The sequence below is a fragment of the Hyla sarda genome, chromosome 8 (assembly GCF_029499605.1).
Source record: "Hyla sarda isolate aHylSar1 chromosome 8, aHylSar1.hap1, whole genome shotgun sequence".
NCBI lineage: Eukaryota > Metazoa > Chordata > Amphibia > Anura > Hylidae > Hyla > Hyla sarda.
The window spans coordinates 87,925,294-87,945,537 of NC_079196.1; the positions used below are offsets into that span (position 1 = coordinate 87,925,294).

General features: G+C 40.0%; 1 protein-coding gene across 4 annotated transcripts in view; it reads left to right on the forward strand.

The window, feature by feature from the left end:
- Positions 1-20,244, forward strand: part of ERBB4 (erb-b2 receptor tyrosine kinase 4) — a 1,050,606-nt gene that overhangs the window by 894,048 nt on the left and 136,314 nt on the right. For all 4 annotated transcript variants that reach the window (XM_056534264.1, XM_056534265.1, XM_056534266.1 and 1 more), the window contains one exon: positions 18,522-18,707. In XM_056534264.1, the coding sequence (XP_056390239.1) occupies positions 18,522-18,707 (186 nt within the window). The remainder of the gene's footprint in view (positions 1-18,521; positions 18,708-20,244) is intronic.

The following is a 20,244-nucleotide window of genomic DNA, read 5'->3' on the forward strand; positions in this document are numbered from 1 at the left end:
GGGGTGCCGCAGCGGCGATCCCCGGGATCCCCAGCAGCGGGACCACGGCGATCTGACATCTTATCCCCTATCCTTTGGATAGGGGATAAGATGCCAGGGGCGGAGTACCCCTTTAACTTCAAAGACATCAGAAGAACCAGACATGGGAGTGGAAACAATATCTTTTTTCAAAAACCGATTGATAACAACTGGCTTGAGAAGGGATACGTGAAAAGAATTTGGAATACGTAGGGAGGAATGCAGACAGAGCTTGAATGAAACCGGATTAATTTTTTGCAAACTTTCGAATGGTCTCAGGAATCGAGGGCCCATTTTGTAGCTGGGAACCCTGAAACGGATGTATTTGGATGAGAGCAAGACCTTGTTGTCAGGAGAGAAAGTCGGAGGAGGCCTTCTCTTCTTATCCGCCTGAGATTTCATACGGGAGGAGGCATGAAGCAAAAAACGCCAGGTCTCCTGCCAGATAGACATGAAATCTCGAACTCTTTCATCAATAGCTGGCACACCAGAAGAGGCTGGAAGAGGTAGAGGAGTATTAGGAAGATGACCGTAGACTACAAAGAATGGAGACGTCTTTGCAGACTCAGTCTTTGTGATTGTAGGAGAACTCCGCCCAGGGTAAGAGATCGACCCAATCGTCCTGTCAGGTCGAGACAAAATTATGAAGATAATCTCCCAGGATTTGAATTATTCTTTCTACCTGGCCGTTTTCTGGGGATGATAAGCAGAAGAAAAGTCCAGCTTGTTTTTTTAGACATGAACAGAGGGCCCACCAGAACTTGGAAACAAATTGCACCCCACGATCCGAAACAATATGAGTAGGAAGGCCATGTAAGCAAAAGATATATTGAAGAAAGTAGCAGAGAGGAGCAGATGGAAGACCAGGTAAAGGAATGAAATGAGCAATCTTAGAGAACTGATCAACAACCACCCAGATGACTGTATTGTTACAGGAAGGTGGCAGATCGGTGATAGAGTCCATAGCAATGTGAGACCAGGGAGTCCTGCAGGTCTCTGCGGTGGAGTCTTGTCGCGGGCACAGATAACACAGGAATGGAAAAAATCTGTGACATTGCGTTCTAGGTGTGGCAACCAATAATGCAGAGAGAAACTGGAAGGACTTTCGTACTCCTGAATGTCCAGCCAGTAAAGAAGAATTACCCCAGTTCAAAACTCTACGTCTCAGTTAAGGTGGCACGAAGGATTTTCCAGGTGGAACCTGCTGGAGGTCAACTGGAGCAGCAGAAATCAAACACTCAGGTGATACAATATGCCGTGGAGTGGAATCCAGCCCAACCACATCGGAGGACCTAGAGAGGGCATTGGCTCAGACATTCTTATCCGCTGGAAGGAAATGAATAAAGAAGTTAAACCTGGAAAATAAAAGAGACCATCTAGCCTGCCGAGGGTTCAGGCGCTGAGCAGACTGAAGATATAAGAGATTCTTATGATCCGTGCAGATGCTGACTGGATGAGAAAAACCCTCCAAAAGATGTTGCCACTCTTCGAATAGACATTGCTCAAGCTTGGCATAGAGATGATTATTCCTGAGGCGCTGAAGAACCTGTTGGACAGGAGAGTGATGCTTCTCCAAATTGGACAAGAAAATCAGAATATCAAGATACACCACTACATATGTATGAAGAAAATCTTGGAAGATGTCATTAACGAATTTCTGGAAGACAGCAGGAGCATTACAAAGGCCAAAAGGTATCACGAAATACTCAAAGTGTCCATCACAGCTATTCAAGGCCGTCTTCCATTCGTCTCCTTCATGTATTAGAATGAGATTGTAAGCTCCCTGCATATCCAATTTGGAGAAAATCTTGGCACCCCGTAGACGATCCAAGAGTTCAGAGATCAAAGGCAGAGGATAGTGATTCTTGATCGTGATTTTGTTTAATCTCCGGTGTCAGGCCCAAGGCCTGATTATGGAAACATACATGTGTTTTATAAGACATGGGTGAGGGGTCATTCAGACGGTGTATCCTTTGTTTTTTGTGTATTACATTTTATTGGGGGGTCTGGCTGTTTGTTTAGATCTCCTTTAAAGTCAAAGGCTTTTTTGAAGTCATGCACTCTGGTCCCATCATATAATCAAACAGATAAGGGGCCAGGAAGAGAGAAGACCCCCTGGTGGGATCAGAGGGGAGGGGGGAATGGAGTCTCCCTTACAAAAAGGCAGATATATAATATTTAACAATGCTAGACTCAGGGTGTTCAAGGCTGTGCAACAAGCTGACAAGACCATCCTAAGAACAGCTGGAACTCACTCTCATGGACTGCTATATCATTATGTTGTAAGAACTTCATCTTTTGTTTTCTGAATTTGTCTTGCCAAACTCTTTTATATATTTTTGTAACTGTATGTAATTTGTTTATTTTTATGCATAGCACTGTGATACCTTTTATCAGATTAAATGTTTAATTAATCAGCTCTGGTCTTTGATCTCTAAATATATGAGCTCACCTTTCTGAAGGCAGCTCTGGTGGAAACACGTTTATCTAAGGGTTAATTTGGTGACTTGCTGAGACTAGTAGTGTATACCCAGAGGTCTGGTGGCCTTAACCCTTGCACCATCACACTCTCTCTAGCATCTTGGCTGGACCGATAGGGTGTGAACGTGACATCCGGTAATCTATACAAGGACGGAGAGAACCATCCTTCTTCCCGACAAAGAAGAATCCAGCATCGGCAGGGTAGGAGGATTTTCAGATGAAACCCTTTTGGAGGAGGTTCTCTTGGATATATTTGGTCATAGCTTGCATCTCTGGGACTGACAAAGGATAAATTCTTCCCCTATGGTGGCATAGTCCCAGGCTGTAGATCAATAGGACATAAGAATGATGTGGTGGAGAGTTGGCCTGCTTTTCGCAGAACACATCAGAATAATCCTGATAAGGAAGAGGAAGGCTCGGCATAGAAGTAGGCGAAGAGACAGTTTTAGGCTGGTAGACTCAAGACAGTGGTTTTGGAAAAAGGTCCCTAACAAGTGACCTCACCAGATTTCCAGTTGAGACGTGGAGTGTGACGTTGAAGCCAAGGAAAACCAAGAAGAAGCTCTGAAGTACACCGAGGAAGCACGTAGAACTCAATCTTCTCCTTATGGAAGACTCCTACTTGCATGATGAGAGGTTCAGTGCAGAAAAGCACCGTGCGATTAAGGTTTTCTCCATTGACAGGAGAAATATACAAAGGCTTAGCAAGTCACTGGGAGACGATGTTTATGGACCAAGGAAGCAGCAATAAAATCTCCTGCGGAACCAGAGTCCAAAAAGGCTGAGGCGAAGAAAGATGACTTAGAAGAGGTATAGACTCGGACAAGCATGGTCAAACGAGGAGAAGCAGGGATGCCTCTCCTACATGCCCTAGGTGCGAGCGTTTCCCGGACTCTGTGGACGTAAAGAACAGACTTTGAGAAAGTGCTCTGGGCTGGCACAATAGGGGCATAAATTCTCACTGCTGTGTTAGCCGAGTTCGATCCACTTGCATAGCCTCTTTGGCAGAAGGCAATGGAGACGATAAAGGAGAACATTGGAACATGGGTGCCAGACGGGGAAATCACCGTGTACGGACAGTTTCCCTCTCCAAACAAAGTTCTTCCTGCCTCTCAGCAAATCGCACATCAATCCGAGTGGCCAAAAGGATTTGTTCACTTGGAGTAGACGCAGGATCTCGTGCAGTGAGAGCATCCTTGATCCTACTAGAAAGTCCTTTTTTGAATGTAGCACACAAGGCCTCGTCATTCCAGGCCAATTCGGAAGCTAAGGTGTGGAATTGAACCGCGTAATCGCCAACTGAAGAGTCTCCTTGGAAAGATCCATGACATCAGGCAGAGGCACCCCAGTGGGATCCATGGCCGGATCTTACTGAAACGGCAGTGAGCAGGGAATCCGCTGAACCTGTGTGGATGATGGCATTAGCCATACCAGGGAGTGGAGTCTAAGGTGCCACTGGTTTTCACCAGCAAAGTGGGAAGGACTTGCTGCGGCAGGCGGCACCCAGGTCGCTACCCCTGTTATGACTCGTCCACACTGGCTGCTGAGGTGTTACGTGGCACAGGTAGGATGAGGCAAACTCATAGTCTGGACAGGCAAGAGGTCAGGGCAGGCGGCACAGGAGCGTGGTCAGGAACAAAGCTAGAGGTCTAGAACACTGTAGACAACACACAACAGAAACGCTTTTTCTAGGGCTAGTGAGCACAAAGATCCGGCAAGGGGAAACAGGAAGTGCTGACACTGATAGTGTCAGCGAGCAGCAGCAACCAATTAAGGGCACCCCTAGAGGGCGGGTCCACACACGCCGGCATTTGCATGCGAGCACGTACCACGATGCGAACCGCGGCACAGCCGGTAGAGGAGGATGGGGCAGGAGAGCGCTCGCGGACAGCGTGTCTGGCCGGAGCACTAGTTGAAACAAACGCATTGTTACAATACAAGTTGAAAAGTATGTTATTTTCCCTGCTTAAGCATAGGATTCTGTATTGTTGCATTCAGCCTGTCTCCTCTCATTTACTTCTTTGCTTGTTTAAGTGACACAATAGTTCAGACATATACTTGTAAAACTGGAAGGTAATAGAAACCGTACTATCAATCTCTTCAAAACAGGAGAGTGTCCCAGTAATGGAATTATAGCAGGCTAAACACAAAGAGTGAATTTAATATTATTATTTTTGAATAAGATATCAAGTAATGCTACTTTTGTGGCTGCAGTCTACCAGCCAATGAAAGTCTCCAAAAATAACCCTTTGTTGTACAGTACCATGTGCCAGTATTACAAAGTGTGAGTACAGTGGTCCCTCAACATATGATGGTAATTCGTTCCAAACGACCCATCGTTTGTCGAATCCATCGTATGTTGAGGTATCCGTGCAATGTAAAGTATAGGAAGTTACACTCACCTGTCCCTGCCGCTCCGGACCGCATCCTCACCGCTCCTGATGCTGTCCTAGGGGCTCCCGATGCTGTCCCGCTGCTCCGGTGTCTTCTTCGGGATCCTCCGGCTTCTTCCGCATCTTCTGCAGGGTCCGGGCCTCGCTTTCTGGTGACGTTATTACGCTGCTGCGCCGGCACGGCGTGCGCACTGACGTAATAACGACGCTGGAAAGCGAGGCCCGGACACTGGAGAAGATACAGAAGATGCCGGAGGATCGCGAAGTGGACCCGGAGCAGCGGGGATATGTAAGTGAACCTGTCCGGGATGCTTAAACTGCTATCCGACAGCAGCTTAAGCATTTTGCGCTGTAGGATAGCAGTTAATGCGATGGCCCCGACATATAAAAGCATCGTATGTCTATGCTGACATCGACATGCAATGGCCTCTGAGAGGCCATCGTATGTCGATTTTATCATATGTCGGGGTCATCGCATGTCATGGGGTTACTGTATTGTTATGAGTTTTCTATTCATGTCATAGTCCAACCTTTTGAATTTATTTCCAGATGTTTTTAAGGTTTGCAGTCTCCCGTGTCTCTTGAGATTGACTGCTTGGATAGACTCAGACATATCTTCCGGCTTTCCTCCTCCCATACCTATTTTCTCTTCAAATATTTGTTCGTCTGATGTTCCCTCCTTCTGTTAGGTTTTATTTCACATCAGACAGACGTGGTTTTGTTAGACTTATAAATTCTAGGTCTGTCTCATACTTTATAGGAAAGTGCCGAGACAATTAAAGTTAATACATTCACTTTGCATGCAGTATACACAAAATATGTTTTATCACAGCAAAACTGAATGCAGCCTTATGTTTTATAGTATTTATTCTACCATATCCACAGTAGAGGGACAGATCTTATCTACTTTATTTGGCTTGATAACAAAAAAGAATGAAAAGAATACCCCTAACACTTCAAATTGACTACATATAATGTAATAAATTCAACACTCTTTTGGAAAGTACTGCTAAACAATATATAGAGTAGCCTTCGCTTGCTTTAGCATGACTGGAGCTTACGTTTTCAAAGGAAAGCCATAAGGAGGACAGGGTTTCACTGGTGCCAATATAAGACAATCTATGTTAGATGGGTAACCACCATATACAGTATGCTCATTTGAATATGTTGCATCTTTCTAATGGTTACTATATTAGCCCCTTTTGGTTGAAGGGACAACTGCACACCCTAGTTAAGAGAACCTAGAGCATGTTACAGACATCTAATTGAAATAAGTATACCTTGGTGACACATTACCTTTAAGCCCTTGTTTAATATACATAGATAATATGTTTAATTCATGTAAGCCGATTTCTGACAGCCACAAATGGCCTAATTTAAATGACTTTGGCTTTGGATGGCATCATTCTGTCGACTAATATCCAAGCAGATCCTTGAATGAGCCCTTGTTATGCAGCTGCCAACATCCTACAACTTAAAAAAAGACATCATCCTCCCAGAAAATTCCTAAGAGAGACTTTTCCTTTCAGTATGTTAGGCTTGCCAAATCTGAACTGGCTTCCTCTCAAAGAGGTCTCTAGCACATTTCTGCTTCCTGCGTGTAATCGGCATGTCATCCTATTTATACTTATGGATGTTTTACATGAGTTAAAATGGATTGTGAAAAACATCCATATTCAAATGTAATATTTATGCTTTTTATGATAATGCTATTAAGGCCTTGTATGACAATAAAAAATATATTTATTTGGATGCTGTGGTGCAGGTACCAATGGTAAGGGAAGCAGGAGCAAAAATATTGTGCTTGACTTGCTGTGTACATGCCTTTTATTCCCCTGGACTGTGCCTTTGTATGTAATGTTTTTATATCTTGTGTTTGGTGCAGTTTTGCAACTGCAAGTGTTGTAGCGCTACTTCATAGATTATATTGAGGAATCGCAAAACAGAAAATATAATATTATTTTGTAAGTTGCTGAACTTTTCCATTTTTATACTTGCACAGGGCTCTTATATAGTGCAGAATAGGCTATTATTATAGAATAATGTAGATGTTCTTGTTTATGCCTTGTGCTTACTTATTTTAGCTAATGTGGCAGGCATGGGTTTTCAGTCATACTAATTCCTATTTCAGAACAGAAATTATTTTCTTGAGCTGCCTACATTTTCCTTGAATCCTTTGGCTTTGCAGAGAGAAGGGTTATGCAATTCACCTAATGAGGCCAACCTAATAACCTGCCTGATCTCCAGCAACCAGAAGCCTAAACTACTGAGGTCAATAAGTGGGTTGGCTTCAGTTCACACTACAAGAACTTTTGATGCATTTTCTTATTCAAAGTGCATTGTTCTTAAAAATACTTCCACAATGATAAAGTAATTTGACCTATAAGAACAATTTAGGTGTTTTATGAAGGCTTTAGGCTGTAAAAAAAAAACTGGCAAAAATGCATTATGTTAGCACATATTATATTGTCTGATACATAGGAATAGCAGCACCATACAGATCTAGGAGGGTCTGAAAGCTGTAATAATAGTACAACATAAGGTGTTGTTTGCACAATGGGGGACATTTATCAAAGCATTTAGTAGTTTATTTTTGCTTAAAATTGTCGCAAAAAAAATCACATGTTCCACTACTCTATTTTTTGTGCATGTTCAGTGCCCTAAGCAAAAAAGAAACTTGCTTACCAAAGAAAAAAGTGATTTTTGACTTGCAGTGGTCAGAGATTTATCAAGTGCGAAAGTCGCAAAAAAGTTGCATCACATGAAAAAACCTACAAAATTTACTCCAGCTCAGACATGGAGCAGAAAAAGCCACTACCAAAGAAAAAAAAATTGCTTAAGTGAAAGAAATTTATCCACAGACTGAAACCAGCTGATAAATAAGTCACAGATAAGCAAAAAAATTGTAAGAAAAAAAAAGAACTAAAAAAGGAATACATAAGCAAACATTGATAAATGTCCCCCAATGTCCATAGTCTAAGAAATGCTGTATCTTACAGAAATACCATGAGTGATACAGTTTGGGGCTGATTTGCTACCTAAGGGTGTGGACACCTTGCTAACATTAAGAAACAATGAATTTAAAGGTGTACCAAAACATTTAACAGGAGAATGTGAGGGCTGCAATCCATGATCTAAAGCTGAGGACTACAAAAAGAAAGAGAAATAGCGCTCCATGATGTAGCAGCCCTATGAATACGGCAAGATGCAAAATGCAAATGTGCACTTACCAAAGTTGGTTGCGCCAACCACAACAATAAAAAAACAGACAAGTCATTCATTCTCTTGCTACCAATTCTGCTGCACATATAGTAAAACTCAATCTTATAAAAACCTCCCAAACAAAATGCAGAAATTTCAGTAGGTGATGGAGAGATGATGACAAAGGGCTAGAGGGAAACATTCATCTATTTTACCCACAATGTAACGTGTTTCGTGTTGCTTGCTGACCACTTCCTCAGGCATAAGAAGGATTTGCCTGACAAAGTGATCAGCAACCTTAAAACGTGTTGCATTATGGGTAAAATAAATGACAGTTACCCAAAACACTACTTGTGTTTTGGAATGGCCAAGTTCAAATCCTGACCTTAACATTTGGTTATTTGTAAGACATCCTAGGAATATTAACTAAAATAAGACACAGACAGTGCTCCGTAGTGTGATAACGTTTAAGACCAGGATTGGTATAGTAAAAGTGGTGCTTACCACATAGTTACACTCCACCAAGTGTAACTATGAAACAAAGTAGTAATTTGAGTGCCTGCAGCCGCTCCATGTCCAACCTCAAACATAAAAGCCATCACCCATGATGCAACACGTTTCACAGTAAGACTGCTTCATGGGGCAACTGATGAAGCAGTCTTACTGTGAAATGCATTGCATCATGGATGATTAAACTTGAGATCCCTTTAGTCTGTGTGTCCAGCGCCTCTCAATCCCATAGCTACATTGGAGGAAATTTTGGCTTTTATCCTAGGAATATTGACACACTGAAACTTGCGGGAAATTTATGCGGGAGATTTCTTCTCAACATTTTGCAAATCGTATATTTACTCTGTGTGCTCAATAAAAGAAATGAACAGTACAACTGTTTGTATTGTTTGCTTAGTTAGATTACAAAGTGTGTCTATATTTGTGACAGACCACATTTTGAAGGGTTCATTTACTATTTCTTTCGTCTATGTTATAATTAGTTTGAAAGAGTGATATATATATATATATATATATATATATATATACATACATATATATAAATATTTTTTTTTCTTTTTCAAGATTCATTCATTTCTTTACTGTATTCCATTCTAATACATAGGAGGGTCCTCCCCAGGAACAAAACAGTTGGCACTCATACATACTAGTAGGAAACAAATTAATATTCACATAAAAGTAAATTTACTTCTCTGAATAGAAATTAAAACCGACTGTCATGCTTATTTTGTGGTGCCTCTTAAAGTAATAATAAGAAAGGACTGTATAATACAGTAGACAATTACAGCGCAGCTCTTGATACATTCATCACAATGGAACTGACAAAGGCCCCTAACTGTAAGTACGCCGTGGCTTTCTGGAGTGGAACAATTAGTGCCAGAATTGTAAAATAAGAAAATGAAAGCCTATACTTAAGAACTTCCTATTATTAAGGATTGCTCTTTGCATGTCTCTGCTTCCTAATAAACCTTCAAGCATGTGCCATGGCATTCCAATATATCGTGAAGTGTTTATGACAGACTGTTGTTAGAGACTCTGCATTAATGGGTATTTGAATCTGGATTTTTGTCCATCATACAAAGATGGTTATGGGCACTATTCCTTATTATAAACAGTATAGAATAGATCAGATGGCACTCACTTTTCTTGCAGAGAAATCTTTATTCCAACACGACGGGTACTGATGCGAGTAAGGCATCTGTACCCATCATGTTGGAAAAAAGATTTCTCTGCAAGAAAAGTGAGTGCCATCTGATCTACTGTTTATGTGTAAGATATACTTTTCATGTATTGATTGCCACTAGAGGTGAGCAGATTAAGAGGATGTTTCTGTGTTGGCTTCCATATATACTCGTAACGGTGACTCATGTGCTAAGCAGTTTACTTATCTTCTCTATGAGGGACTATCCCTTATTAGTTGAGCATGTTGGTTGGATTTGCTGCAGAATTTCCATTCGGATTGGTGGATGGAAAATTTGCAGAGGACTATTGTAGTTTTCCATGGGTACATTGACCTGTGTTATTGTATGTCTAACGATGGTCGAGGACCTGTTGCAAGTTTTGCTCATTGAGGTCAAAGTCAGAGCAAAATGAAGGTGTTGCAGATTTTGCTGTGGATTACTTGGATGCCAGAACCACCAGTGTGCCTAAAATAGTCTGTATAGACTGTGTACTTAAGAGGTTAAATAGTGCACCCACTATATATATATATATATATATATATATATATATTTCACAATGTCATAATTGCCACTAGATGTTTTGATGTGATATAATGATGAATGCGGTGGTGTTTTTAGAATCTGTGACAATTGGTTGTCCTGGATGGCTTTTATCTTTGTTTTCCATTAGGATTCAGTAGATAAAGACTATGGGCCTCATTTACTAAGAGTGTCGGGTTTTTACTAGTGGGAAAAGTTGCTTCAGACTTGCAGGATTCATCTCTATTTACTATTGGGAAAAGTCGGGAATATTTTCTGACCAGCTTTTTCTAGGTCGATAATTCCAGCCATTTAACCACAGGATTTTCTGTGAATTCAATAGTAAATCGGTCGGGTTGTGAAACCACGCCCCCTTTTGAGCTGACCATGCCCCCTTTGTGACAGACCACACCCCTTTTTAGGCTTTTCACGGTGCAATGTCGGGTTTGTTGGATTTTTCAGGCGCACACTGTCGCAAACTGGCACAAACTGGCGCAGACTGGCGCAGACATGTCTCAGACACTCTGCACCAAAATAACCAGACAAAAACTGTAAATGAGGCCCTATAATTTTCAATCCTTACATTAACTTACAGAAAACACACAACGCCTTAAATTTTTTGTGCAAAGCAAATTAGCAAATTTAAACAAAACTGTGCTAATTTTTTACATGAAAAAACTGCCACGCAAGCCTTTACAAAATCCCCTGTCAATGTTTTATTGTAATTAAAAATAATTTTTAGCATCCTGTTATTATGCTAAAAATCATTAACTCAATAGTTTAAAAAGAGATGCAATTTTACATTGTGTGCTCATTGAATAATATGGCCAAGTACTCAGCAAATTGAATCTTGTTTCAAGCACCTCTTCATTTGACGTTGACCGTAAGTTCCAGCTGTTCAGTGGCTTAAGGTGTGACTATTTGTGAGGAAAAGGTGGTAATGAAAAGCTTGGAAGATAAACATAAACGTGAAGCTGTAAAGAGTCCCCAAGGTGTTAGCTAATGATTCTGCATTGTGGGTCCACAAAGCTTCGTGTATAGCGCGATCCCACATGGGGTGTCCACTTAATCGCTTCTCTGTGTTTGGTCATTGTGATTCTGTTTTCTCACTCTTCAAGGAACTGCTGGAAAAAGAACTCTGATAGCAATCATTTCTACCCCCTGATACTTAACAACAAAGGCAAGGCATCTCTGGTTAAAATAAAAAAATAACATATGATATCTTTGAAAGAAAACTGTGATAAAAGCCTGCAGTGTATGCCTTCGGTTAAATGGTAATACTATTAGTTTTATGCATGATCTCCAAATACATTTTCAAATCATGTATATCATGTGGAGGATAAACTCAATTTACCTATTGCCATTGAAATATTTTAGGTAATGCAAGGACTGAAAGACCTGCATTGTGTGAGATATAAGTGAAGACTTTTTGGACTTTTGACATGCCCAAGGTTATTTTAACAGTTGACAAACAAGTGGTTTTATGGTCCAATGTTGCCGGTTTCCCCATTATTTTGTGGTAAACTAAGGAAGTAGAAGATCTGGAATTGATTTTAAGTGTTAAATTTGACTTTGGCTGTTTATGGGAACTCCCACCATATGGTCCAAAGAGATGTCAATTAGTAGTAGTGAGTAAAACAAAAAAGCTACCAAGTTCTTGGACAGACACATTAAATTGGACAGAATAAGGGCACGCTGAGACTACGGATTCCGAGGGCAGCCTACACTGTCTGAATTAGTCGGAGCTAGGACATCCCAGATATAGACATTCTCGAGAAGTTTGAAGACTGAGCCGATACCACATACTGTATATAGCCCATTTGTTCTGTATCTCCATTCCCTACATACTGTATATAGCTCATATGTTCTGTATCTCCATTCCTACATACTGTGTATAGCCCATATGTTCTGTATCTCCATTCCCTACATACTGTATTGTATATAGCCCATTTGTTCTGTATCTCCATTCCCTACATACTGTATATAGCTCATATGTTCTGTATCTCCATTCCCTACATACTGTGTATAGCCCATATGTTCTGTATCTCCATTCCCTACATACTGTATATAGCCCATTTGTTCTGTATCTCCATTCCCTATATACTGTGTATAGCCCATATGTTCTGTATCTCCATTCCATACATACTGTATATAGCTCATATGTTCTGTATCTCCATTCCCTACATACTGTGTATAGTCCATATGTTCTGTATCTCCATTTCCTACATACTGTATATAGCCCATTTGTTCTGTATCTCCATTCCCTACATACTGTATATAGCTCATATGTTCTGTATCTCCATTCCCTACATACTGTGTATAGCCCATATGTTCTTTATCTCCATTCCCTACATACTGTATATAGCCCATTTGTTCTGTATCTCCATTCCCTATATACTGTGTATAGCCCATATGTTCTGTATCTCCATTCCATACATACTGTATATAGCTCATATGTTCTGTATCTCCATTCCCTACATACTGTGTATAGCCCATATGTTCTGTATCTCCATTTCCTACATACTGTATATAGCCCATTTGTTCTGTATCTCCATTCCCTACATACTGTATATAGCTCATATGTTCTGTATCTCCATTCCCTACATACTGTGTATAGCCCATATGTTCTGTATCTCCATTCCCTACATACTGTATATAGCCCATATGTTCTGTATCTCCATTCCCTACATACTGTATATAGCTCATATGTTCTGTATCTCCATTCCCTACATACTGTGTATAGCCCATATGTTATGTATCTCCATTCCCTATGCTTATAGAGGATGTGCAGCTGTTTAGAACCCCTACCATGTTAGCTCACATGAAACATACTTCCACAACTAATCGCCAAATAAATAAGGCAATAATAGTGCCATCTCTATGTATGATATTCATGACACTAAACCTTAATGCAGAGACAAGGATAAAGAGTTTAACTTGTAGACTTTAGAATCATCTTACAGGACTAAGGAGATTTTTGTTCCGAATTTTCAATAAGAGAAACGTTGTCCCTGTAGCAGAATGCCTTCTTATAATGCTGTGCACGTCGTAAAGCTCAGTACGTCCCCAACAACTGTTCAAATATTTGAATTTCTTTTTACCAACTCAGCAATATCAGTTTTTCTAAAATATGTTATTTCTATTTCCATTACAAAAGTGCAGGACCAAGACATCTGCCTCTTCTTTATAGGGGAAACAACGTAAATTGTGAGAAGCAATTATAAGAATAACATTTATTTTTATTTTTCCTATGAAACTAAAATTCCTCCAACTTAGAATATCGTCTTATTTTATGTCAACACTTTGTTCTGATTAATTCCATAATATATCTATAAAAGGGCTGGGGATTCATAGTTTCTGATGTAGAGCTTTAGTTCTCTCTCTCATACAGCCACATGATAGAATTTTTAATGCCTGTAGTTTTTTCAAGGGGAAGCTTAGAAGCTTACTCTATACAAAAACATTATTAAAGATTTGTTGTATTATCTGAGCAACTATTTCTCTTAACAAGGATGGGAGACACCCTTTGCAGAAGCTAGCTTCTCTAGCTGTTGTGTAAGGGACATGCTTATACCTTAATTTGTCACGTGAATTGTTGTCTTAATGGCAAAGGCCCTTCGAGTTCTAAGGGAGCTGTATAAATAAACAAATGTATGTTTCTTACGGCTCCTCATGGCTCAACATACAGATGTGTCCTCTCTTCCCTTTCTTTGAACTTAGTTAAGGACTTTAATTTCTTCCTATTTAAATAAAATGTTGTATGATGCTAGCAAAACCCTTTACAAGCTGAAATTTCTTTGAAAATCTGTGGGTGGTCACACACTAATACATATAGCAATAGAAACATTGACTGTCTCGGCAGATAAGAACCATTTGGCCAATATAGTCTGCCCAATATTTCTGAATACTATGAATAATCCCTGGCCCTATTTTATATGAAGGATAGCCTTATTCCTATCCCATGCATGCCTAAACTCCTTCACTGTATTGGCAGCTGCCACTTCTGCAGGAAGGCTATTCCATGCATCCACTACTCTCTCAGTAAAGTAATACTTCCTGATATTACTGCATAAACCTTTGTCCCTCTAATGTAAGACTATGTCCTCTTGTGGTTGTTTTAAATATACTCTCCTCCTTTACCTTGTTCATTTCCTCGGTCTTGTCTTTCTTCCAAGCTATACATGTTAAAGGGGTACTCCGGCGCTAAGACATCTTATCCCCTATTCAAAGGATAGGGGATAAGATGCCTGACTGCGAGGGTCCCGCCGCTGGGGACCTCCGTGATCTTCCACGCCGCACCCCGTTAGAATCAGCCCCCGGAGCGTGCTCGCTTCAGGTCTGATTACTAGCGATCACAGGGACGGAGTCTACGTAGGCTTGCATTGAGGGGGCGGAGCGTGATGTCACACAGGGGTGGAGCCATGACGTCACTATGCTCCGTCCCTGTGATCGCTAGTAATCAGACCCGGAGCGAGCACGCTCCGGGTGCTGATTCTAGCGGGGTGCTACGTGGAAGATCATGGGGTCCCCAGCGGCGGGACCCCCACGGTCAGGCATCTTATCCCCTATCCTTTGGATAGGGGATAAGATGTCTTAACGCCGGAGTACCCCTTTTAAGGGGTTATCCGGGAAAAAACTTTTTTTTATATATATATCAACTGGCTCCAGAAAGTTAAACAGATTTGTAAATTACTTCTATTAAAAAATCTTAATCCTTTCAGTACTTATGAGTTTCTGAAGTTGAGTTGTTCTGTCTAACTCCTCTGATGACACGTGTCCCGGGAACCGCCCGGTTCAGAAGAAAATCCCCATAGCAAACCTCTTCTAAACTGGGCGGTTCCCGAGACACGTGTCTCGGGATTAAGATTGAAAGGATTAACATTTTTTAATAGAAGTAATTTACAAATCTGTTTAACATTCTGTAACCAGTTGATATAGAAAAAAAAGTTTTTTCCTGGATAACCCCTTTAAGATCCTTTAACCTTTCTCATAAGTTTTATCCTGCAGTGTATGTACCAGTTTACTTGCTCTTATCTAAGCTGTCTCCAAGGTATCTATATTGTTCTAGAGATACGGTCTCCAGTACTGCGCACAATACTCCTAGTGAGGCCTCACCAGTGTTCTGTACAGCGGCATGAGCACTTCCCTCTCTACTGCTTATACCTCTCCCTTTACACCCAAACATTCCGCTAGCATTTCCTGCTGCTCTATTACATTGTCGGCCTACCTTTAAGTCTTCTGAAATAATTACTCCTAAATCCCTTTCCTCAGATACTAAGGTTAGAACTGTATCACTGATTCTATATTCTGCCCAAGGGTTTTTATGCCTTATGTGCATTATCTTGCACTTTATTCACATTAACTCCTTAATGACGAAGGACGTATCGCGGTGATGCCCTGTATTAACTCTTCAGACGCGGCGATCAAAGCTGACTGAAAGTGAAACTATCCCGGCTGCTCAGTCGGGCTGTTCGGGACCGCCATGGTGAAATCGCGGCATCCCGAACAGCTTACAGGACACTGGGAGGGACCCTACCTGCCTCCTCGGTGTCCGATCAGCGAATGACCACTCCGTGCCTGAGATCCAGGCAGGAGCAGTCAAGCACCGATAACACTGATCACAGGCGTGTTAATACATGCCAGTGATCTGTGTAAGAGATCAGTGTGTGCAGTGTTATAGGTCCCTATGGGGGCTATAACATTGCAAAAAAAAAGTATTAAAAAAAAAGTGTTAATAAAGATCATTTAACCCCTTCCCTAATAAAAGTTTGAATCACCCCCCCTTTTCCCATAAAAAAATAAATAAAACAGTGTAAATAAAAATAAACATATGTGGTATCACCGCATGCGTAAATGTCCGAATTTTAAAATTATATCGTTAATTAAACTGCACGGTCAATGGCGTACACGTGAAAAAAATTCAAAAAAAGCGTATTTTTGGTCACTTTTTACACCATTAAAAATGAATAAAAAGTGATCAAAAAGTCAGATCAAAACAAAAATGGTACCAATAAAAACTTCAGATAACGGAGCAAAAAATGAGCCCTCATACCACCCTGTACGTGGAAAAATAAAAAAGTTATAGAGGTCATTTTTAAAAGTATACATTTAAAAGTATGCATGTAGTTATGATTTTTCCAGAAGTACGACAAAATTAAACCTATATAAGTAGGGTACCATTTTAACCGTATGGACCTACAGAATAATGATAATGTGTAATTTTTACCGAAATATGCACTGCGTAGAAACGGAAGCCCCCAAAAATGACAAAATGGTGTTTTTTCTTTGATTTTTTTTTCCGTTTTGTCGTGGATTTTTGGGTAAAATGACAAAGTAGAATTGGTGATGCAAAAAATAAGCCATAATATGGATTTTTAGGTCCATACGGTTAAAATGCAAAAACTGAAAAATCCTGCGTCCTAAAGGGGTTAATGTTCTGACCATTTTTTTGTTTATCTAAATAATTTTCTATTTGGGTATCCCTCAAGGAACATCAATCCTGTCATACATCTCATAACATAGTATCATGACATCATGGTTTGTTTTTTTAACGCCTTAAGGACCAGACCAATTTAATTTTTGCATTTTCGTTTTTTCCTCCTCGCCTTCTAAAAATCATAACTCTTTTATATTTCCATCCACAGACCAATATGATGGCTTGTTTTTTGCTTCACCAATTGTACTTTGTAATTACATCACTTATTTTACCATAAAATGTACAGCACAACCAAACAAATATTTATTTGGGAAAATTGAAAAGAAAACAGCAATTTAGCAAATTTTGGAAGGTTATGTTTTCCCACTGTATACTATCCGGTTGTTTTCTTTATTCTGAGGGTCAATATGATAAAAATGATACCCATGGTACATGCTTTTCTATAATTGTACCGCTTAAAAAAAAAAAATCTCAAACCATTTTAACAAAATTGGTATGTTTGAAATTGCCCTATTTTGACATCTATAACTCTATCATGTTTCCGTATATGGGGCGGTATGAGGGCTCATTTTTTGCGCCATGATCTGTAGTTTTTGTCAGTACCACTTTCGCTTAGGTTTTACATTTTGTAATATTTTTATATAATTTTTTTTTGGCATAAAATGTGACAAAAAAAGAAGCAATTTTGGACAATTTTTTTTAATGTTTACGTTGTTCACCGTATGGTATAATTAACAATATATTTTAATAGTTCAGACTTTTGCACACACGGCAATACCAAATATGTGTATTAATAATTTTTTTTAATGCTTTTTTGGGGGTAAAATGGGAAAACTGATATTTTACTTTTTCATTGGTGGAGGGGATTTTTCAATTTTTTCTAACTTTTTTATTTGAAAATTTTTAACTTTTTTTTACACTTTAAAAGTCCCCAAAGGGGACCATTTATAGCAATCATTTGATTGCTAATACTGTTCAGTGCTATGCATGGAGCATAGCACTGATCAGTGTTATCGGTGATCTTCTGCTCTGGTCTGCTCGATCTCAGACCAGAGCAGAAGACCCCGGGAGACAGCCGGAGCCAGGTGAGGGGACCTCCGGCTGCCATGCTGGATGATCGGATCCCCGTGGCAGCGCTGCGGGCGATCCGATCATCCATTCAATGTACTGCACTGCTGCAGATGCATGTATTGATCCATCCATTCAAAATACTGCACTGCTGCAGATGCATGTGTATTAATCATGGCATCTGAGGGGTTAATGGCGGAAATCCACGCGATTGCGGATGTCCGCCATTACCGGCAGGTTCTGGCTGCTGATAGCAGCCGTTACCTGCTGGACATTACTCGAGCACCATTCCGGTACTCTCTGTCATGGAAGCACGTAAATGTACGTCATGGTGTGTTAAGTACCACGGCACCATGATGTACATTTAAATTTATTGTCATTAAGAAGTTATCTCGTGACACACATTTTGTGATATGTTAAACCTTGAGAAAAGGTAAGGAGGAAACATTTGCACTCTAAACCATATAACTCAAGATACTGTAAATAGTTTAGAATAAAAAAAAAAACACATGATTTTGAAATACTCTGTTAAGAAATGTATAAATGATTCGAGTCTGTGTGTTGTCACCCAATGGCTGTAGTGTGTATTGCAGTTTGTATGTGGTATGGTTTAAGACAGTATTCCTTTTCAAGATACTTTCATGTCTATATACATTAGTAATAGTGCTTGTTAATGATGACTAGTAATAAGTAGACCATATGTTTTTATTTTAGGAAGCCCTGATTATGGCCAGCATGGATCATCCCCACTTGGTCCGCTTACTTGGAGTTTGCCTGAGTCCTACTATTCAACTGGTCACCCAACTGATGCCTCATGGATGCCTTCTGGATTATGTCCATGAACACAAAGATAACATTGGCTCTCAGCTCCTTCTTAACTGGTGTGTCCAGATAGCAAAGGTATGTAATAACTGTTTATTTAAAAAGTTAAAAAAGGTAAAGAAAGCAAACTGCACAAGTGTATTCCAAAGAAAGTAGTGCTACAGAGAAGAAAGACCCGGATTCAGCCCTTGTAGCGCACATCCGTTTTCTGCCTACATATGTGAAACCAGTGAGTGCCTACTTCTAATAATGTTTATATTTTTAAAGACTCTGACTACTGACTATATGGTATGTTCTATATCTTTGATGCATTTCTCATGTTTTAGAATTGGTTTAAATCATTTTTTTTATTTCTGTAAACATACTGGAGATGATTTGGCATGATTTGGCAAAATGGTGGCCTGACAAGAAATGTAACACCATGTACCAACATTTTGGAAGAAAATATTGGTGTAAATTAGGCCAGTCAACAAGAAGTATAAAGTTAAACAACAGACTTTGCTTGGTGCAGCGGTATACTGGGGTGTCAGGCCTTGATCAGACATCTTAGGGAAAAAGATGTCTAGGGCTGGAGAACCCCTTTAATGAGGGTTGACAATGGCATGAAAAAGAACACCAATCTCAATGATCGGCTCTCATTTAATGAGCTTTTATATGGCTCAATAAGTTGCAGGCTGGGACCGAAAAATTATTTTTGGACCATTTGTGCGGCCAAAATTTACATAGGACAATGTGTTAATAATAACGTTAATGCTAATAACGTTAATTTGAAAGATCACACAAAATACGCATTCGGTCTACAAGTGAATGCATCCTTATTAATTGACTGATTGCTTCCCATTATCGGGAATAAAGGCTCATTCACCTGATAGTTGACCCATGTAATAGGCCGTTTAGACCATTTAGTTTAAAGAGTACCTGTCATCAAACCATATTTTCTAAACTAACTCAGATGATATTCCCTAACTACTCCTAACACCACTCATGCCCTTAAAAAAAAAAAAATTCTGAGCTTTAGAAAGCTCTGTATCATACCTTTCCCCTTGCTCACATTGTGTGAACTCCCCTAAGGAGAAAGTGGGCGTATCCCAGCAGGCGCAATGCCACTGAAGTCTGCGAGAGCTGTGCCGCGCCATGGCCCACATGCCCTTCCTGAGTTTTGTGGCAGGAGGCCAGGCCTGGAGGAGACCAAACCAACTGTTTGACTTGTGAACTGTTTGACTTGTGGCAGGGAACAGAACAGAGCTACCTAGTGGCTGTTTTTTCAATTACATTCAAAACATATAAAGGTTGAGAATTTTAACAGCAAGTAAATAGCAAAGGAATAATATATTAACATTTTAGTTTGGTGACAGGTACTCTTTAAGTTTAATAAGTCTACTAGAATGTGTTTAATTCAACACTTTTGCCAACATCCACATCACTCATGTCCATGTTATGAATCTTAATAAAATTGAAACTCTAGTTGCACAATTATGTTATTACTATACAAGTGAATACTTTGTCGGGTTCTGTTTATAGATCCTACACTAAGTATTTTACTTTATATCACAGAGTGATACATAAATTCATCAGTGGTTAGGGAGTAGTCCCAGGTACAGCATTAGCATCCATT